The following is a 21,238-nucleotide window of genomic DNA, read 5'->3' as shown; positions in this document are numbered from 1 at the left end:
CTTCTCCAGTTCATTCTACTGTCATATGCATGTTTAAACCACTTTCTCTCTCCCACACATACTTACACCAATGATGATGGGTTGCATAAATTGATCTCTAACAGCGTGTGTCTGTCTTCCTTCAATGAGTGTGTCTGTGTGTCTTCCTTCAGTGAGTGTGTCTGTGTCTTCCTTCAGTGAGTGTGTCTGTCTTCCTTCAGTGAGTGTGTGAGTCTTCCTTCAGTGAGTGTGAGTCTTCCTTCAGTGAGTGTGTCTGTCTTCCTTCAGTGAGTGTGTGAGTCTTCCTTCAGTGAATGTCTGTCTTCCTTCAGTGAGTGTGTCTGTCTTCCTTCAGTGAGTGTGTCTGTCTTCCTTCAGTGAGTGTGTCTGTCTTCCTTCACTGAGTGTGTGTCTTCCTTCAGTGAGTGTCTGTCTTCCTTCAGTGAGTGTGTCTGTCTTCCTTCAGTGAGTGTGTCTGTCTTCCTTCAGTGAGTGTGTCTGTCTTCCTTCAGTGAGTGTGTCTGTCTTCCTTCAGTGAGTGTGTGTCTTCCTTCAGTGAGTGTCTGTCTTCCTTCAGTGAGTGTGTCTGTCTTTCTTCAGTGAGTGTGTCTGTCTTCCTTCAGTGAGTGTGTCTGTCTTCCTTCAGTGAGTGTGTCTGTCTTCCTTCAGTGAGTGTGTATGTCTTCCTTCAGTGAGTGTGTCTGTCTTCCTTCAGTGAGTGTGTCTGTCTTCCTTCAGTGAGTGTCTGTCTTCCTTCAGTGAGTGTGTCTGTCTTCCTTCAGTGAGTGTCTGTCTTCCTTCAGTGAGTGTGTCTGTCTTCCTTCAGTGAGTGTCCGTGTGTCTTCCTTCAGTGAGTGTGTCTGTCTTCCTTCAGTGAGTGTGTCTGTCTTCCTTCAGTGAGTGTGTCTGTCTTCTTTCAGTGAGTGTCCGTGTGTCTTCCTTCAGTGAGTGTGTGAGTCCTCCTTCAGTGAGTGTGTGAGTCTTCCTTCAGTGAGTGTGTCTGTCTTCCTTCAGTGAGTGTCCGTGTGTCTTCCTTCAGTGAGTGTGTCTGTCTTCCTTCAGTAAGTGTGTGAGTCTTCCTTCAGTGAGTGTCTGTCTTCCTTCAGTGAGTGTGTCTGTCTTCCTTCAGTGAGTGTGTCTGTCTTCCTTCAGTGAGTGTGTCTGTCTTCCTTCAGTGAGTGTGTCTGTCTTCTTTCAGTGAGTGTCCGTGTGTCTTCCTTCAGTGAGTGTGTCTGTCTTCCTTCAGTAAGTGTGTGTCTTCCTTCAGTGAGTGTGTGAGTCCTCCTTCAGTGAGTGTGTGAGTCTTCCTTCAGTGAGTGTGTCTGTCTTCCTTCAGTGAGTGTCCGTGTGTCTTCCTTCAGTGAGTGTGTCTGTCTTCCTTCAGTAAGTGTGTGAGTCTTCCTTCAGTGAGTGTGTGAGTCCTCCTTCAGTGAGTGTGTGAGTCTTCCTTCAGTGAGTGTCTGTCTTCCTTCAGTGAGTGTGTCTGTCTTCCTTCAGTGAGTGTGTCTGTCTTCCTTCAGTGAGTGTGTCTGTCTTCCTTCAGTGAGTGTGTGTCTTCCTTCAGTCAGTGTCTGTCTTCCTTCAGTGAGTGTGTCTGTCTTCCTTCAGTGAGTGTGTGTCTTCCTTCAGTGAGTGTGTCTGTCTTCCTTCAGTGAGTGTCCGTGTGTCTTCCTTCAGTGAGTGTGTCTGTCTTCCTTCAGTGAGTGTGTCTGTCTTCTTTCAGTGAGTGTCCGTGTGTCTTCCTTCAGTGAGTGTGTCTGTCTTCCTTCAGTAAGTGTGTGAGTCTTCCTTCAGTGAGTGTGTGAGTCCTCCTTCAGTGAGTGTGTGAGTCTTCCTTCAGTGAGTGTCTGTCTTCCTTCAGTGAGTGTGTCTGTCTTCCTTCAGTGAGTGTCCGTGTGTCTTCCTTCAGTGAGTGTGTCTGTCTTCCTTCAGTAAGTGTGTGAGTCTTCCTTCAGTGAGTGTGTGAGTCTTCCTTCAGTGAGTGTGTCTGTCTTCCTTCAGTAAGTGTGTGAGTCTTCCTTCAGTGAGTGTGTGAGTCCTCCTTCAGTGAGTGTGTGAGTCTTCCTTCAGTGAGTGTCTGTCTTCCTTCAGTGAGTGTGTCTGTCTTCCTTCAGTGAGTGTGTCTGTCTTCCTTCAGTGAGTGTCCGTGTGTCTTCCTTCAGTGAGTGTGTCTGTCTTCTTTCAGTGAGTGTGTCTGTCTTCCTTCAGTGAGTGTGTGAGTCTTCCTTCAGTGAGTGTGTGAGTCCTCCTTCAGTGAGTGTGTGAGTCTTCCTTCAGTGAGTGTCTGTCTTCCTTCAGTGAGTGTGTCTGTCTTCCTTCAGTGAGTGTCCGTGTGTCTTCCTTCAGTGAGTGTGTCTGTCTTCCTTCAGTAAGTGTGTGAGTCTTCCTTCAGTGAGTGTGTGAGTCCTCCTTCAGTGAGTGTGTGAGTCTTCCTTCAGTGAGTGTCTGTCTTCCTTCAGTGAGTGTGTCTGTCTTCCTTCAGTGAGTGTCCGTGTGTCTTCCTTCAGTGAGTGTGTCTGTCTTCCTTCAGTAAGTGTGTGAGTCCTCCTTCAGTGAGTGTGTGAGTCTTCCTTCAGTGAGTGTCTGTCTTCCTTCAGTGAGTGTGTCTTCCTTCAGTGAGTGTGTCTGTCTTCCTTCAGTGAGTGTGTGTCTTCAGTGAGTGTGTCTGTCTTCCTTCAGTGAGTGTGTCTGTCTTCCTTCAGTGAGTGTGTCAGTCTTCCTTCAGTGAGTGTGTCTGTCTTCGTTCAGTGAGTGTGTGTCTTCAGTGAGTGTGTCTGTCTTCCTTCAGTGTGTGTGTCTGTCTTCCTTCAGTGTGTGTGTCTGTCTTCCTTCCGTGAGTGCGTCCGTCTTCCTTCAGTCAGTGCGTCCGTCTTCCTTCAGTCAGTGCGTCCGTCTTCCTTCAGTGAGTGCGTCGGTCTTCCTTCAGTGAGTGTGTCTGTCTTCCTTCAGTGAGTGTGTCTGTCTTCCTTCAGTGAGTGTGTCTGTCTTCCTTCAGTGAGTGTGTCCGTCTTCCTTCAGTGAGTGTGTCTGTCTTCCTTCAGTGAGTGTGTCCGTCTTCCTTCAGTGAGTGCGTCCGTCTTCCTTCAGTGAGTGTGTCGGTCTTCCTTCAGTGAGTGTGTCTGTCTTCCTTCAGTGAGTGTGTCTGTCTTCCTTCAGTGAGTGTGTCTGTCTTCCTTCAGTGAGTGTGTCTGTCTTCCTTCAGTGAGTGTGTCTGTCTTCCTTCAGTGAGTGTGTCTGTCTTCCTTCAGTGAGTGTGTCTGTCTTCCTTCAGTGAGTGTGTCTGTCTTCCTTCAGTGAGTGTGTCTGTCTTCCTTCAGTGAGTGTGTCTGTCTTCCTTCAGTGAGTGTGTCTGTCTTCCTTCAGTGAGTGTGTCTGTCTTCCTTCAGTGAGTGCGTCCGTCTTCCTTCAGTCAGTGCGTCGGTCTTCCTTCAGTGAGTGTGTCTGTCTTCCTTCAGTGAGTGTGTCTGTCTTCCTTCAGTGAGTGTGTCTGTCTTCCTTCAGTGAGTGTGTCTGTCTTCCTTCAGTGAGTGTGTCTGTCTTCCTTCAGTGAGTGTGTGTCTTCAGTGAGTGTGTCTGTCTTCCTTCAGTGAGTGTGTCTGTCTTCCTTCAGTGAGTGTGTCAGTCTTCCTTCAGTGAGTGTGTCTGTCTTCGTTCAGTGAGTGTGTGTCTTCAGTGAGTGTGTCTGTCTTCCTTCAGTGTGTGTGTCTGTCTTCCTTCAGTGTGTGTGTCTGTCTTCCTTCCGTGAGTGCGTCCGTCTTCCTTCAGTCAGTGCGTCGGTCTTCCTTCAGTGAGTGTGTCTGTCTTCCTTCAGTGAGTGTGTCTGTCTTCCTTCAGTGAGTGTGTCTGTCTTCCTTCAGTGAGTGTGTCTGTCTTCCTTCAGTGAGTGTGTCTGTCTTCCTTCAGTGAGTGTGTGAGTCTTCCTTCAGTGAGTGTGAGTCTTCCTTCAGTGAGTGTGTTTGTCTTCCTTCAGTGAGTGTGTGAGTCTTCCTTCAGTGAATGTCTGTCTTCCTTCAGTGAGTGTGTCTGTCTTCCTTCAGTGAGTGTGTCTGTCTTCCTTCAGTGAGTGTGTCTGTCTTCCTTCACTGAGTGTGTGTCTTCCTTCAGTGAGTGTCTGTCTTCCTTCAGTGAGTGTGTCTGTCTTCCTTCAGTGAGTGTGTCTGTCTTCCTTCAGTGAGTGTGTCTGTCTTCCTTCAGTGAGTGTGTCTGTCTTCCTTCAGTGAGTGTGTGTCTTCCTTCAGTGAGTGTCTGTCTTCCTTCAGTGAGTGTGTCTGTCTTTCTTCAGTGAGTGTGTCTGTCTTCCTTCAGTGAGTGTGTCTGTCTTCCTTCAGTGAGTGTGTCTGTCTTCCTTCAGTGAGTGTGTATGTCTTCCTTCAGTGAGTGTGTCTGTCTTCCTTCAGTGAGTGTGTCTGTCTTCCTTCAGTGAGTGTCTGTCTTCCTTCAGTGAGTGTGTCTGTCTTCCTTCAGTGAGTGTCTGTCTTCCTTCAGTGAGTGTGTCTGTCTTCCTTCAGTGAGTGTCCGTGTGTCTTCCTTCAGTGAGTGTGTCTGTCTTCCTTCAGTGAGTGTGTCTGTCTTCCTTCAGTGAGTGTGTCTGTCTTCTTTCAGTGAGTGTCCGTGTGTCTTCCTTCAGTGAGTGTGTGAGTCCTCCTTCAGTGAGTGTGTGAGTCTTCCTTCAGTGAGTGTGTCTGTCTTCCTTCAGTGAGTGTCCGTGTGTCTTCCTTCAGTGAGTGTGTCTGTCTTCCTTCAGTAAGTGTGTGAGTCTTCCTTCAGTGAGTGTCTGTCTTCCTTCAGTGAGTGTGTCTGTCTTCCTTCAGTGAGTGTGTCTGTCTTCCTTCAGTGAGTGTGTCTGTCTTCCTTCAGTGAGTGTGTCTGTCTTCTTTCAGTGAGTGTCCGTGTGTCTTCCTTCAGTGAGTGTGTCTGTCTTCCTTCAGTAAGTGTGTGTCTTCCTTCAGTGAGTGTGTGAGTCCTCCTTCAGTGAGTGTGTGAGTCTTCCTTCAGTGAGTGTGTCTGTCTTCCTTCAGTGAGTGTCCGTGTGTCTTCCTTCAGTGAGTGTGTCTGTCTTCCTTCAGTAAGTGTGTGAGTCTTCCTTCAGTGAGTGTCTGTCTTCCTTCAGTGAGTGTGTCTGTCTTCCTTCAGTGAGTGTGTCTGTCTTCCTTCAGTGAGTGTGTCTGTCTTCCTTCAGTGAGTGTGTCTGTCTTCTTTCAGTGAGTGTCCGTGTGTCTTCCTTCAGTGAGTGTGTCTGTCTTCCTTCAGTAAGTGTGTGTCTTCCTTCAGTGAGTGTGTGAGTCCTCCTTCAGTGAGTGTGTGAGTCTTCCTTCAGTGAGTGTGTCTGTCTTCCTTCAGTGAGTGTCCGTGTGTCTTCCTTCAGTGAGTGTGTCTGTCTTCCTTCAGTAAGTGTGTGAGTCTTCCTTCAGTGAGTGTGTGAGTCCTCCTTCAGTGAGTGTGTGAGTCTTCCTTCAGTGAGTGTCTGTCTTCCTTCAGTGAGTGTGTCTGTCTTCCTTCAGTGAGTGTGTCTGTCTTCCTTCAGTGAGTGTGTCTGTCTTCCTTCAGTGAGTGTGTGTCTTCCTTCAGTCAGTGTCTGTCTTCCTTCAGTGAGTGTGTCTGTCTTCCTTCAGTGAGTGTGTGTCTTCCTTCAGTGAGTGTGTCTGTCTTCCTTCAGTGAGTGTCCGTGTGTCTTCCTTCAGTGAGTGTGTCTGTCTTCCTTCAGTGAGTGTGTCTGTCTTCTTTCAGTGAGTGTCCGTGTGTCTTCCTTCAGTGAGTGTGTCTGTCTTCCTTCAGTAAGTGTGTGAGTCTTCCTTCAGTGAGTGTGTGAGTCCTCCTTCAGTGAGTGTGTGAGTCTTCCTTCAGTGAGTGTCTGTCTTCCTTCAGTGAGTGTGTCTGTCTTCCTTCAGTGAGTGTCCGTGTGTCTTCCTTCAGTGAGTGTGTCTGTCTTCCTTCAGTAAGTGTGTGAGTCTTCCTTCAGTGAGTGTGTGAGTCTTCCTTCAGTGAGTGTGTCTGTCTTCCTTCAGTAAGTGTGTGAGTCTTCCTTCAGTGAGTGTGTGAGTCCTCCTTCAGTGAGTGTGTGAGTCTTCCTTCAGTGAGTGTCTGTCTTCCTTCAGTGAGTGTGTCTGTCTTCCTTCAGTGAGTGTGTCTGTCTTCCTTCAGTGAGTGTCCGTGTGTCTTCCTTCAGTGAGTGTGTCTGTCTTCTTTCAGTGAGTGTGTCTGTCTTCCTTCAGTGAGTGTGTGAGTCTTCCTTCAGTGAGTGTGTGAGTCCTCCTTCAGTGAGTGTGTGAGTCTTCCTTCAGTGAGTGTCTGTGTTCCTTCAGTGAGTGTGTCTGTCTTCCTTCAGTGAGTGTCCGTGTGTCTTCCTTCAGTGAGTGTGTCTGTCTTCCTTCAGTAAGTGTGTGAGTCTTCCTTCAGTGAGTGTGTGAGTCCTCCTTCAGTGAGTGTGTGAGTCTTCCTTCAGTGAGTGTCTGTCTTCCTTCAGTGAGTGTGTCTGTCTTCCTTCAGTGAGTGTCCGTGTGTCTTCCTTCAGTGAGTGTGTCTGTCTTCCTTCAGTAAGTGTGTGAGTCCTCCTTCAGTGAGTGTGTGAGTCTTCCTTCAGTGAGTGTGTCTTCCTTCAGTGAGTGTGTCTGTCTTCCTTCAGTGAGTGTGTGTCTTCAGTGAGTGTGTCTGTCTTCCTTCAGTGAGTGTGTCTGTCTTCCTTCAGTGAGTGTGTCAGTCTTCCTTCAGTGAGTGTGTCTGTCTTCGTTCAGTGAGTGTGTGTCTTCAGTGAGTGTGTCTGTCTTCCTTCAGTGTGTGTGTCTGTCTTCCTTCAGTGTGTGTGTCTGTCTTCCTTCCGTGAGTGCGTCCGTCTTCCTTCAGTCAGTGCGTCCGTCTTCCTTCAGTGAGTGCGTCGGTCTTCCTTCAGTGAGTGTGTCTGTCTTCCTTCAGTGAGTGTGTCTGTCTTCCTTCAGTGAGTGTGTCTGTCTTCCTTCAGTGAGTGTGTCTGTCTTCCTTCAGTGAGTGTGTCTGTCTTCCTTCAGTGAGTGTGTCCGTCTTCCTTCAGTGAGTGCGTCCGTCTTCCTTCAGTGAGTGTGTCGGTCTTCCTTCAGTGAGTGTGTCTGTCTTCCTTCAGTGAGTGTGTCTGTCTTCCTTCAGTGAGTGTGTCTGTCTTCCTTCAGTGAGTGTGTCTGTCTTCCTTCAGTGAGTGTGTCTGTCTTCCTTCAGTGAGTGTGTCTGTCTTCCTTCAGTGAGTGTGTCTGTCTTCCTTCAGTGAGTGTGTCTGTCTTCCTTCAGTGAGTGTGTCTGTCTTCCTTCAGTGAGTGTGTCTGTCTTCCTTCAGTGAGTGTGTCTGTCTTCCTTCAGTGAGTGTGTCTGTCTTCCTTCAGTGAGTGTGTCTGTCTTCCTTCAGTGAGTGTGTGTCTTCAGTGAGTGTGTCTGTCTTCCTTCAGTGAGTGTGTCTGTCTTCCTTCAGTGAGTGTGTCAGTCTTCCTTCAGTGAGTGTGTCTGTCTTCGTTCAGTGAGTGTGTGTCTTCAGTGAGTGTGTCTGTCTTCCTTCAGTGTGTGTGTCTGTCTTCCTTCAGTGTGTGTGTCTGTCTTCCTTCCGTGAGTGCGTCCGTCTTCCTTCAGTCAGTGCGTCGGTCTTCCTTCAGTGAGTGTGTCTGTCTTCCTTCAGTGAGTGTGTCTGTCTTCCTTCAGTGAGTGTGTCTGTCTTCCTTCAGTGAGTGTGTCTGTCTTCCTTCAGTGAGTGTGTCTGTCTTCCTTCAGTGAGTGTGTGTCTTCAGTGAGTGTGTCTGTCTTCCTTCAGTGAGTGTGTCTGTCTTCCTTCAGTGAGTGTGTCAGTCTTCCTTCAGTGAGTGTGTCTGTCTTCGTTCAGTGAGTGTGTGTCTTCAGTGAGTGTGTCTGTCTTCCTTCAGTGTGTGTGTCTGTCTTCCTTCAGTGTGTGTGTCTGTCTTCCTTCCGTGAGTGCGTCCGTCTTCCTTCCGTGAGTGCGTCCGTCTTCCTTCAGTCAGTGCGTCGGTCTTCCTTCAGTGAGTGTGTCTGTCTTCCTTCAGTGAGTGTGTCTGTCTTCCTTCAGTGAGTGTGTCTGTCTTCCTTCAGTGAGTGTGTCTGTCTTCCTTCAGTGAGTGTGTCTGTCTTCCTTCAGTGAGTGTGTCTGTCTTCCTTCAGTGAGTGTGTCTGTCTTCCTTCAGTGAGTGTGTCTGTCTTCCTTCAGTGAGTGTGTCTGTCTTCCTTCAGTGAGTGTGTCTGTCTTCCTTCAGTGAGTGTGTCTGTCTTCCTTCAGTGAGTGTGTCTGTCTTCCTTCAGTGAGTGTGTCGGTCTTCCTTCAGTGAGTGTGTCGGTCTTCCTTCAGTGAGTGTGTCTGTGTGTAGCATCCTAGAGAAACATGGTATTGGTAAATCATATTAACATCTCCCTGTGTTTGCATGTATTTTTTTATTTCTTGTTCTGGACACTGGGATGTTCTGGTCTCAAACGTAATCAGATCTGAAAAGACAGACCAGAGTGGTGTAGCCTTAGGATAGAGGTGACTGGTCTAACCATCGACAGACACTAACAGTACAAACACAATACAGAAGGGACCATGATGTTTCTGCATGAGGGCGGCAGGTAGTTCAGCAGTTAAAAACGCTGGGCCAGTATCCTTAAAAAGACATGACTTCCCTTGCAACTAAAACCACTCATCAAACACACCTTCAGTTGTTCAGAACATAGAGAACTCTTTCACCCCTCCCTCCCATGTTTATACAAACCTCTATCCAGCCTGTCATTACTCTGAAGGAAATACACCATCCCCCTACACACTTCACTGTCTGAAACACATACATACACTACTAGATGTGTGTTATCATGACAAAGTTAAACACAGACTGGAGACACACGCATCTCTGTGGTTAGACAGAAATAGAATCCGTATTTACTGACATTTGTCTGTGGGATACACACCCCAGTAAATTACACTATCACCTACTTAGACACACACACACACACACACACGTAGGAATATGAAGAACTGAAAATTCCAGTGAGATAATTCCTCTTTATTTCACATAGAGAGATGGGGAGAGAGCAATATATTTTAAATGTCTTTCTTTTGCAACTTCTGTGAGTGTAATGTTTACTGTTAATTTGTTTAGTTTATTATCCATTTCACTTGCTTTGGCAATGTAAACATATGTTTCCCATGCCAATAAAGCCCTTTAATTAAATTGAGAGACAGACACAGACAGAAAGAGGTGGGACAAATAGATAAAACAACAAAGTATCATGAAATCCCTAGAAAACAGAAACACATACCTCTTCACAGCGCGTGTGACGCGACACACCCACACACACACACATTCCAGAGAGTAGAGAAGGTGCAGCTGAACACAACATTTCCCCAGCATCCCTTAGTCACCATGTGCACCGCAGTGCCTGATGGGAACTGGAGTCTTTCTCTCAGAGAGGAGCAGGAAGAGACCCACAATGCCTTTGTGCGGAGGCACAGCACAGCACCCCGGGAGATAGTCTCTTGGCGTTGGTTGCCGTGGAGGCGTTGGTGGTGGTTTGTAGTCATAGTTACCGTTACCGGGCAGTAACCATCCACAGCCCCAGCGCTACATTAGCAGCCAGCAGAGCACTTCCTCCCAGCAACAGGAAAAAGCCAATCAGCTCCCGGTGCTGCCGATCTGTAACCACAGTGACCAGCGTGGCCTCCAGCAGAGCGGAGAGCATCCATTGGCCGTCGAGAGCGAAGCATGGAACAGAGTTGACCACGGCTAACGCTCCAGACAGGGACACAACGTATCTGATAAACATTGGGTTAAGATATCTACAGGACAGATAGACAGTACACACACTGGGTTAAGATATATACAGTACATATACACACTACACAAATTGCAAACCTTTCTAGCTACCTACTGTTCTGGAGGAGGCTTGTGGTCAACCCTAACAGGTTGCTAGCTAGTTAGCATGGGGTTGCTAGTGAGTTAGCAGCAGTTTTAAGGGCTCCTGAACAATTGTGTAATTTTCTGTTTTTTTGGCTTCTTATCTTAACTTTTTTGGTACATGTTTCCGCCATCTTTTCATATGCCCGAAAAGAGCTTCTGTACATCAGAACAGCAATCACTAACCTCCATTTGGTTTAGGTTTTCTACTTCAATGAGCCAGGGGTGAAGTACAGTGCCTTGCAAAAGTATTCATCCTCTTTGGCATTTTTTTTCCTATTTTGATGCATTACAACCTGTAATTTAAATGGATTTTTATTTGGATTTCATGTGATGGACATAGACAAAATAGTCCAAATTGGTGGAGTGAAAAAAATTACTTGATTATAAAATAAAAAACAAAATTGAAAAGTGGTGCGTGCATATGTATTCACCCCCTTTGCTATGAAGCCCCTAAATAAAATCTAATGCAACCAATTACCTTCAGAAATCACATAATTAGTTAAATAAGGTCCACCTGTGAGCAATCTAAGTGTCACATGATCTCAGTATATACACACACCTGTTCCGAAAAGCCCCAGAGTCTGCAACACAACCAAGCAAGTGGCACCATGAAGACCAAGGAGCTTTCCAAACAGTTCAGGGACAAAGTTGTGGAGAAGTACAGATCAGGGTTGGGTTAAAAAAAAATATCAGAAACTTTGAACATCCCACTGAGCACCATTAAATCCATTAATATAAAATGGAAAGAATATGGCACCACAACAAACCTGCCAAGAGAGGGCCGCCCACCAAATCTCACAGACCAGGCAAGGAGGGAATTAATCAGAGGCAACAAAGAGACCAAAGACAACCCTAAAGGAGCTGCAAAGCTCCACAGTGGAGATTGGAGTATCTGTCCATAGGACCACTTTAACCTCTCTTGGGTAGGGGGCAGTATTGTCACATCCAGATGAAAAGCGTGCCCAAAGTAAACTGCCTTATTATTATTCGACCATGCTGGTCATTTATGAACATTTGAACATCTTGGCCATGTTCTGTTATAATCTCCACCCGGCACAGCCAGAAGAGGACTGGCCACCCCACATAGCCTGGTTCCTCTCTAGGTTTCTTCCTAGGTTTTGGCCTTTCTAGGGAGTTTTTCCTAGCCACCGTGCTTCTACACCTGCATTGCTTGCTGTTTGGGGTTTTAGGCTGGGTTTCTGTACAGCACTTTGAGATATCAGCTGATGTACGAAGGGCTATATAAATACATTTGATTTGGTACTCAGACCCAGAAGCTAGGATATGCATATAATTGGTAGACTTGGATAGAAAACACTAAAGTTTCTAAAACTGTTAAAATTGTCTGTGAGTATAACCGAACTGATATGGCAGGTGAAACCCAGAGGACAAACCATCCCCCCAAAAAACAACATTTCAGCCTACCACTGTTTTCAATGGCTGTCACTTTTATTACAAGGCGAAATCCTCCCAGATTGCAGTTCCTAGGGCTTCCACTAGATGTCAACCGTCTTTAGAAAGAGTTTCATGCTGGTTTTTGGAAAAATGAGCCAGAAATTGTGGCTTTTCTAGGTGGCTCCCATTTTGGCTGTAGTGTTTCCAAGACCGTGGAAGAGAGCGCATTCTTTGGTATTTTTCTCCGGTAAAGACAATAACCATTCTCTGTCTTAAATTTGATCGTTTATTTATTTATTATTATTAGGGTACCTAAGGTTTGATTATAAACATTGTTTGGCTTGTTTGGAAAAGTTTATTAGTAACGTTTGGGATTCATTTGGTATGCATTTTGATGGAGGGAAACTGGGTGGATTATTGACTGAAGCGTGCCAGCTAAACTGAGTTTTTATGGATATAAAGAAGGCCATTATCGAACAAGGACCATTTGTGATGTATCTGGGACCTTTTGGAGTGCAAACAGAAGAACATCATTAAAAGGTATTTATTATATCTCAATTTCTGACTAACAGGCACCTGCCTGGTTGAAATATGTTTTTCATGCTTTTGTATGCGGGGCGCTGTCCTCAGATAATGCATGGTGTGCTTTCGCCGTAGAGCCCTTTTGAAATCTGACACAGCGGCTGGATTATCAAGAAGTTAAGCTTTATTTTGATGCAATACACTCGTGATTTTATGAAAGTTAAATATTTATAATTCTGTAGTTTGAATTTCGCACTCTGCAATTTCACCGGATGTTGGCCAGGTGGGACGCTACCGTTCCACCTGCCCATAAGAAGTTAAGTCGTCAAATTCTTGAGGGAAACCTGTTTCAGTCTTCCAGAGATTTGAGACTGGGACTGAGGCTGGGACGGAGTTTCACCTTCCAGCAGGACAATGACCCTAAGCATACTGCTAAAGAAATACTCTAGTGGTTTAAGGGGAACCATTTAAATGTCTTGGAATGGCCTAGTCAAAGCCCAGACCTCAAACCAATTGAGAATTTGTGATATAACTTAAAGATAACTGTACACCAGCAGAACCCATCTGACTTGAAGGAGCTGGAGCAGTTTTGCCTTGACGAATGGACAAAAATCCCAGTGGCTAGATGTGCCAAGCTTATAGAGACATACCCCAAGAGACGTGCAAATGTAATTGCTTCAAAAGGTGGCTCTAAAAAGTATTGACTTTTCTTTGTGTTTTTTTTGTGTTATTTCACAATAAAAAGTATTTTGCATCTTGCATCTTGCACTTGCATCCAAAGTGGTAGGCATGTTGTGTAAATAAAATGATACAACCCCCCCCCCCAAAAAAAATCAACTTTAATTCCAGGTTGTAAGGCAACAAAATAGGAAAAATGCCAAGGGGGGTGAATACTTTCGCACGCCACTGTACATACTGCCTATCCTGGACCAGACCCAAATCCACGACACCCTAAAAAGGAAGAGGCAGCGTTATGGAGGCAGGCGTGTGGGATACCTGACGGGACTATGTTGGCGAGCAGATAAACCACCTCTACCCTCAGTTCTATTGGCGAATGTGCAATCACTGGAGAATAAACTGGATGAGCCCCCTTCAAGACTATCCTATCAACATGATTTGAATAACTGTTTCTCTGAGACGTGGCTGAACAAGGACATAGTAAATATAAATCTAGCTGTTTTTTCTATACATCGGCAGGACAGAACGGCAGCGTTGGTAAACTCAGAGGGGGTGTGTGTCGCTTGGTTAACAACAACTGGTGCACAATCTCTAATATTAAGGAAGTCTGGAGATTCTGCTCACCTGAGCTAGAATACCACATGATAAGCTGTAGACCATACTATTTACCAAGAGCTATTTACCACCACAAACCGATGCTGTCACTAAAACCACACTCAACAAGCTGTATAAGGCCATAGGCAAACAAGAAAATGCTCACACAGAGGCATCACTCCTAGTGTCCAGAGATTTTAATGCAGGAAAGGTCAAATGGATTTCAGTTAACTTCCACCAGCATGTCAGCTGTGCAACTAAAAGGGAAAAGAACTTGAGATCACATTTACTCCACACACAGAGACGCATACAACGCTCTCCCTCACCCTCCATTTGGCAAATCTGACCATAACTCTATCCTCCTGATTCCTGCTTACAGGCAAAAACTCAACCAGGAAGAACCAGTGACGTGCTCAATACAGAAGTGGTCTGATGAAGCGGATGCTAAGCTACAGGACTGTAGCTATCACAGATTGGAGTATGTTACGGGATTCATCTGATGGCATTGGAGTTGACCACATCAATCACCGGCTTCATTAATAAGTGCATTGACAAGGTCGTCCCCACAATGACCAGTACAGTGCATTCGGAAAGTAATCAGACCCCTTGACTTTTTCCAGATTTTGTTTAATTACAGCCTTATTCTAAAATGTATTAAAACGTTCCCCCCCTCCCCCCTCAATCTACACACAATACCCTATAATGAAAAAGCAAAAACAATTTTAGCAAATTAATAAAAAATGGAAATGTCACATTTACATAAGTATTCAGACCCTTTTCTCAGTACTTTGTTAAAGCACCTTTGGCAGGAATTACAGCCTCGAGTCTTCTTGGGTAAGACGCTACATGCTTGGCACACCTGTACGGGGGAGTTTCTCCCATTCTTCTCTGCAGATCCTCTCAAGTTTTGTCAGGTTGGATGGGGAGCGTCGCTGCATAGCTATTTTCAGGTCTCTCCGGAAGCATGGTGGTGGCCGGGCGACTCAAGGACATTCAGAGACTTGTCCCGAAGCCACTCTAGATTTGTCTTGGCTGTGTGCTTAGGGTCGTTGTCCTGTTGGAAGGTGAACCTTGGCCCAGTCTGAGCTCTCTGGAGAAGGTTTTCATCAATGATCTCTCTCTCTGTACTTTGCTACGTTCATCTTTCCCTCGATCCTGACTAGTCTCCCAGTCCCTGCCACAAAACATCCCCATAGCATTATGCTACCACCACCATGCTTCACCGTAAGGATGGTGCCAGGTTTCCTCCAGACGTGACGTGGCATTCAGGCCAAAGAGCTCAATCTTAGTTTCATCAGACCAGATAATCTTGTTTCTCATGGTCAGAGTCCTTTGTGCCTTAATGTCATGTGCATTTTAATGAGCAGTGGCTTCCATCTGACCATTCTACCATAAAGGCCTGATTGGTGGAGTGCTGCAGAGATGGGAGAACCTTCCAGCAGGACAACCATCTCCACAGAGGAACTCTGGAGCTCTGTCAGAGGGACCATCAGGTTCTTGGTCACCTACCTGACAAGGCCCTTCTTCCTTGATTGCTCCATTTGGCCGGGTGGCCAGCACTAGGAAGAGTCTTGGTGGTTCTAAACTTCTTCCATTTAAGAATGATGGATGCAACTGTGTTCTTCAGGACCTTCAATGACACAATCCTGTCTAGGAGCTCTACGGACAACTCCATCGACCTCAGTTTGGTTTTTGCTCTGACTTGACAGTGCAACTGAGGGACCTTATATAGACAGGTCTTTCCAAATCATGTTCAATCAATTGAATTTACCACAGGTGGTGTCGTGGAAAAAAACATAACGAAGGCCTGGCCATTGGTTTCTTTATTTTTGCCCTACGTTTTATCACGCACAACTCACCTGTGAATATTGGTGAAGTGGTCTTAATACCATTTTTGATTTATTGTGTGGGGTCTTTTTAATTTGTTTGTAAACCAGGTAAGCAGAATTATGGAAATATTTGAAAGGTTTGAAATGAGTTTGGAACAGGGAAAGGAAATACTTAATGGGGTTGAATGACCTCTGTTCTGACTTCCTGGTGAGGCCTGAACACACGCACTAGAAAGACTGAAGACATTGGGTGACATTTAAATGGGCTATGTAAACACTAATAATTAGGAAGAAGTTTATAAATTAGCAATAGTCCTGTGTGATTCAGAACACGAGAAGGAGAGAGACTGCTGCACTGAATGAGGGACACCTGTCTTTAGTCTATTTTACCATTACCTTACGGGATACAATTATTTCCTCATGTTGTTGTCATTCTAAATTTGATTTGTTATTGTTATCTGTTTTTCGTATATATTTTAATCTCACTTTCCATCTACTTACTTTCCTGCAACCCGCCTCACCCAATGTGGTACGGATCTGCTATTTTTCTATACCTTATAACTGGAACCTCCATCAGAAGCTAGCCAGCAAACTAGTTACTAGCTAAAAGTCACTGTTTGACACTGCTAGCGGTCTTCACCTTTAGCTCGGACACTAGCCAGCTTTAGCTTGGCTAGTCTGCAAAGGCGCAATATCAACCCAGATCTGCTTTTCTCCACCACATCCCCGGATTCCTGCCGCAAGCTCTGCACCATTGCATCGCAGCTAGCTAGCTGCAACCGAGTGGCTACTGTTGGCTAATGCCTCTGTCCCGAAGCAAGCACCAGTTAGCCTTGAGCTAGCCTCGAGCTAGGCCCATCTCCCGGTCAGCCGACGGAGTATACCAGCAAATTTTTAGGCTACAATACCTCTTTTTCCAATTGGCCTGGGCCCTTTATTGTCGACACGGAGCCCGCCGATCCATCACGACTGGTCTGTCAACGTAAATCGCCTGATGTGGTTTCAACAGGCTTTTCCGTTGCGATGTCACTGAAGACCCATCTGCTATCCCCGGCCCGCTAGCTTTCTGAACGCCGTGTCTCCCGCTCGCCCAGTGTAGTAGCGACTACTGAATGGCTCCCTGACTCACCTATTGCTGCTCATTAGACCCTATGATCACTCGGCTACACAGCTGATGCCTGCTGGTCTGTTCATTAACACTGTACCTCCTTTTGTTTATCTGTCAGCCCCAGCCTCGAGCTCAGGTCCTGTATGTACCTAACTGACCGCCTCTGCCCATTCATTGCCATTTACCCGTTGTGGTCTTAGCTTTCCCGAACACTCGTGATTGCTTTATGCCTATCTCTAATGTCAATATGCTTTGTCTACTGCTGTTTTGGTTAGTTATTATTGTTTTATTTCACTGTAGAGCCCCCAATCCTGCACAACATGCCTTAGATAGCTCTTTTGTCCGCCTCCCACACATGCAGAGACCTCACCTGCCTTAACAGGTGCCTCCAGAGACGCAACCTCTCTCATCGTCACTCAATGCCTAGGTTTACCTCCACAGTACTCACATCCTACCATACCCTTGTCTGTACATTATGCCATAAATCTCTTCTACCATGCCCAGAAATCTGCTCCTTTTATTCTCTGTTCCCAACGCACTAGACACCCAGTTCTTATAGCCTTCCTAATCCTTCTCTGTTCCTCTGGTGATGTAGAGGATTAACCCAGGCACCCAGTTCTACACCTATTCCACATTTGTTGACTTCTGTAACCATAAAAGCCTTGGTTTCATGCATGTTAACATCATTATTCACTGCTTTAGAAAACTCTGCCAACCCTGATGTCATTGCCTTGTCTGAATCCTGGCTTAGGAAGGCCACCAAAAACCCTGAAATCTCCATCCAACTACAACATTTTCCATCAAGATAGAACTGCCAAAGGGAGCGGAGTTGCAATCTACTGCAGAGTTCGGTCTTACTATCCAGGTCTGTGCCCCAAAAAATCCACCTGTCCAGAAATAAGTCTCTCACTGTTGCCGCTTGTTATAGACCACCACTTATCACTATCAAATGCTCCCTAAAGCACTTCAGCGAGCAGGCCTCTCTAGACGACCTGGCCATGGTATCCTGGAAGGATATTGACCTCATCCCATCAGTAGAGGATGCCTGGTTGTTCTTTCAAAGTGCTTTCCTCAACATCTTAAATAAGCATGCCCCTTTAAAAAAATGTTGAACTAAGAACAGATATAGGCCCCTGGTTCACTCCTGACTTGACTGCCCTTGACCAGCACAAAAACATCCGGTTGCGTACTGCATTAGCATCGAATAGCCCCCGCAATATGCACATTTTCAGGGAAGTCAGGAACCAATATACACAATCAGTCAGGAAAGCTATGGCTAGATTTTCCAAAATAAATTTGCATCTTCTTATTCCCAAAAGGTTTTGGGACACTGTAAAGAGCACCTCCTCCCAGCTGCCCACTGCACTGAGGCTAGGAAACACTGTCACCAGCGATAAATCCAGGATAATCGAGAATTTCAATAAGCAGTTTTCTACGGCCGGCCATGCTTTCCACCAGGCTACCCATACCCCGGCCAACAGCTCTGCACCCCCCACAGCAACCTGCCCAAGCCACCCCGCTTCTCCTTCACCCAAATCCAGATAGCTCTGAAAGAGCTGCAAAATCTGGACCATTACAAATCAGCTGGGCTAGACAATCTGAACCCTCGCTTTCTAAAATTATCCACAGCAAATGTTGCAACCCCTATTACTAGCCTGTTCAACCTCTCTTTCGTATCATCTGAGATCCCTGGAAAGCTGCAACAGTCATCTCCCTCTTCAAAGGGGGAGATACTCTGAAACTGTTACAGACCTATATCCATCCTGCCCTGCCTCTCTAAAGTCTTCGAAAGCCAAGTTAACAAATAGATCACCGACCCTTTAAAATCCCACCGTACCTTCTCCGCTATACAATCTGGTTTCTGAGCTGGTCATGGGTGCACCTCAGGTCCAAAACGATATAACTGCCATTGATAAGAGACCGTACTGTGCAGCCGTCTTCTTATCGGCAGACTCAATAGCCTTGGTGTCTCAAATGACTGCCATGCCAGGTTCACCAACTACTTCTGTGTCAAATCGGAGGGCCTGTTGTCCGGACCTCTGGCAGTCTATATGGGGGTGCCACAGGGTTCAATTCTCAGTCCAACTCTTGTCTGTATATATGCAGACGACACAATTCTGTATATATCTAGCCCTTCTTTGGACACTGTGTTAACCTGTTTGGGGTAGGGGGCAGCATTTTCACTTTTGGATAAATAGCGCAAGCGTCCCACCTACCCCAGAGAGGATAACAAACCTCCAGATGAGCTTCACTGGCATACAACACTCCTTCCGTGGCCTCCAACTGCTCTTAAATGCTTGTAAAACTAAATGCATGCTCTTCAACTGATCACTGCCTGCACCCGCCCGCCCGACTAGCATCACTACTCTGGACGGTTCTCCCTTAGAATATGTGGACAACTACAAATACCTAGGTGTTTGTTTAGACTGTGAACTCTCCTTCCAGACACACATTAAGAATATCCAATCCAAAATCAAATCTAGAATCGGCTTTCTATTTCGCAACAAAGCCTCCTTCACTCACGCCGCCAAACTTACCCTAGTAAAACTGACTATCCTACCGATCCTTGACTTCGGCGATGTCATCTACAAAATGGCTTCCAATACTCTACTCAGCAAACTGGATGCAGTTTATCATAGTGCCATCCGCTTTGTTACTAAAGCACCTTATGCCACCCACCACTGCGACCTGTATGCTCTAGTCGGCTGGCCCTCGCTACATATTCGTCGCCAGACCCACTGGCTCCAGGTCATCCACAAGTCAATGCTAGGTAAAGCTCCGCCTTATCTCAGTTCACTGGTCACGATGGCAACACCCACCCGTAGCACGCTCTACAGCAGGTGTATCTCACTGATCATCCCTAAAGCCAACACCTCATTTGGCCGCCTTTCCTTCCAGTTCTCTGCTGCCTGTGACTGGAACGAATTGCAAAAATCCTTGAAGTTGGAGACTTATCTCCCTCACCAACTTCAAACAACTGCTATCTGAGCAGCTAACCGATCGCTGCAGCTGTTCATAGTCCATTGGTAAATAGCCCACCCAATTTACCTACCTCATCCCCATACTGTTTTTATTTATTTATTTTTCTGCTCTTTTGCACACCAGTATCTCTACCTGCACATAACCATCTGATCATTTATCACTGTTAATCTGCTAAATTGTAATTATTCGCCTACCTCCTCATGCCTTTTGCACACAATGTAGACTTCCTTATTAAAAAAGAAATTCTACTGTGTTATTGACTGGTTTATTGTTTACTCCATGTGTAACTCTGTGTTGCTGTCTGTTCACACTGCTATGCTTTATCTTGGCCAGGTCGCAGTTGTAAATGAGAACTTGTTCTCAACTGGCCTACCTGGTTAAATAAAGGTGAAAAAAAATGATATGCATATCCTAGCTTCTGGGCCTGAGTAGCAGGCAGTTTACTTTGGGCACGCTTTTCATCCAGACGAGAAAATGTTATCCCAAAGAGGTTTAAAATGCAGCAAAACATGGATTTCTGGATGACATAGTACAATTGACTTGAACATGTTTTAGTATGTTTATTACTATGAAAGTGGACTAGCATTAGTGACTAACATGTTATGGGTTAGATAAATCATTCTATGTGCAAATGTTTTTGTAGCCGGAAGTTAAGTACATACGCGGACAGACTTTTTGCATAAGAGTGTGCCAAATGATAACATGGTAACATGACTATTGTAGTGGAGCATCTGAAAGAGCTCAGTGGTGATTGGAATCCGTTTGGATGTGTTCAGTTATTATTTGGTGTGTATTGGGAGATACAATATTTAATTGGTTGATTTGTGGCTTAGTTATTTTTTTTCTTCTTTTTTTTTACAATAATACTTATTGTGTTAAGAAATTGTGCAGCAAAGCCGTTGAAACTATTCTTGCCATGCCATTACTGACCGCTGAAGGAGAGGCCTCAGAACCCTATTTACCTGATTTACTTCCTATGTCTGATTACAGGTCTGATTATAATCCATAACATCGAGGTAAAAAACATTAAGTTAATGGTGCACCATGCTCACGGCAGGGGTGAATAATGTTCCCACGGTAGAGTTAAGGGCCTACCGTCATGGTGACCCTGTGGCAATATGGACAGTCTCAACGAAGCTATTGCCTTGTGTGTGGTGACAAAGTATGTACTGATGTTTAAATTCATACATTCCTTTCCCCCTTCTGAGAATGTAAAGGGTTGAAACTCAATGAAAATGGAAGTCAATTACAATTGTAATATACTAAGTGTAAGAAAGTATTTCCTTTTCCCACATGTTAACGCTTGTTTAATGAAAATGCTTGTAAGTCATGTTCTATTAGGTTGAGTCTTAAAAAGGGAAGAAATGTCATGGGAAATTACATAATTAGTCATGCTATCCTATGTTTTAAATGTATAAAGAATTGTCTCGTTATATGCTAGTGTTTTTCCTAACCTGATACAAACTTGTCTGTGTGACTTAGTCATCAGACTGGGCGTAAAGCTAAGGTCCGCTTGGGTGTGACCGCAGCATGTGACATCCCGTGGGTTTACCATCTACAGAAAGTCACATGTATGGAAACTTACAGAAAAGTGCACATTATAGTATGTGTTGTTGTGTACGCAGTTAGCTCGAAGGCTCATCCGTCTATCAACCCTGTGCTATCTTAAATCTGCATAGACAACTAATTGCAATTTACACACAATCTGCTGAATGTCACATTTACAAAAATGATGCACTTCTTTATAAAAGCTAAGAATCTAAACAGTTTGTGGGGTGTTGTGTAGATTGACGAGGGAAAAATGTATTCAATCAATTTTAGAATAAGGCTGTAACGTGACAATGTGGAAAAATGAAAGGGGTCTGAATACTTTCCTAAAGTATTGTACATATCCCAACCAGAAGCCATGAATTACAGGCAACATCAGCACTGAGCTAAAGGCTAGTGCTGCCGCATTCAAAAGAGTGGGACTCTAACCCGGACGCTTATAAGAAATATCGATATGCCCTCCGACGAACCATGGAACCCTGACCTGTTCACCGGACGTGCTACCTTGTTGCGGACCTGCTGTTTTCGACTCTCTCTACCGCACCTGCTGTCTCTAACTATGAATGATCGGCTATGAATAGCCAACTGACATTTACTCCTGAGGTGCTGACCTGTTGCACCCTCTACAACCACTGTGATTATTATTATCTGACCCTGCTGGTCATCTATGAACATTTGAACATCTTGGCCATGTACTGTTATAATCTCCA

The 21,238-nt window shown here is 45.4% G+C and overlaps 1 protein-coding gene across 1 annotated transcript in view; it reads right to left on the bottom strand.

The window, feature by feature from the left end:
• Positions 1–8,957: 8,957 nt before the first annotated feature.
• The window catches only part of mbtps2 (membrane-bound transcription factor peptidase, site 2), a 113,898-nt gene continuing 101,617 nt past the window's right edge, over positions 8,958–21,238 (bottom strand). The window contains exon 11 of the mRNA XM_036945614.2: positions 8,958–9,727. Within this exon, the coding sequence (XP_036801509.1) occupies positions 9,505–9,727 (223 nt within the window). The 3' untranslated portion in view covers positions 8,958–9,504. The remainder of the gene's footprint in view (positions 9,728–21,238) is intronic.

This window comes from Oncorhynchus mykiss, chromosome 15 (genome assembly GCF_057628025.1).
Source record: "Oncorhynchus mykiss isolate SJ-2025 chromosome 15, ASM5762802v1, whole genome shotgun sequence".
Taxonomy (NCBI): domain Eukaryota; kingdom Metazoa; phylum Chordata; class Actinopteri; order Salmoniformes; family Salmonidae; genus Oncorhynchus; species Oncorhynchus mykiss.
The sequence above is the reverse complement of the archived record's forward strand: the minus strand, read 5'-3'. Positions and strand labels throughout refer to the sequence as shown.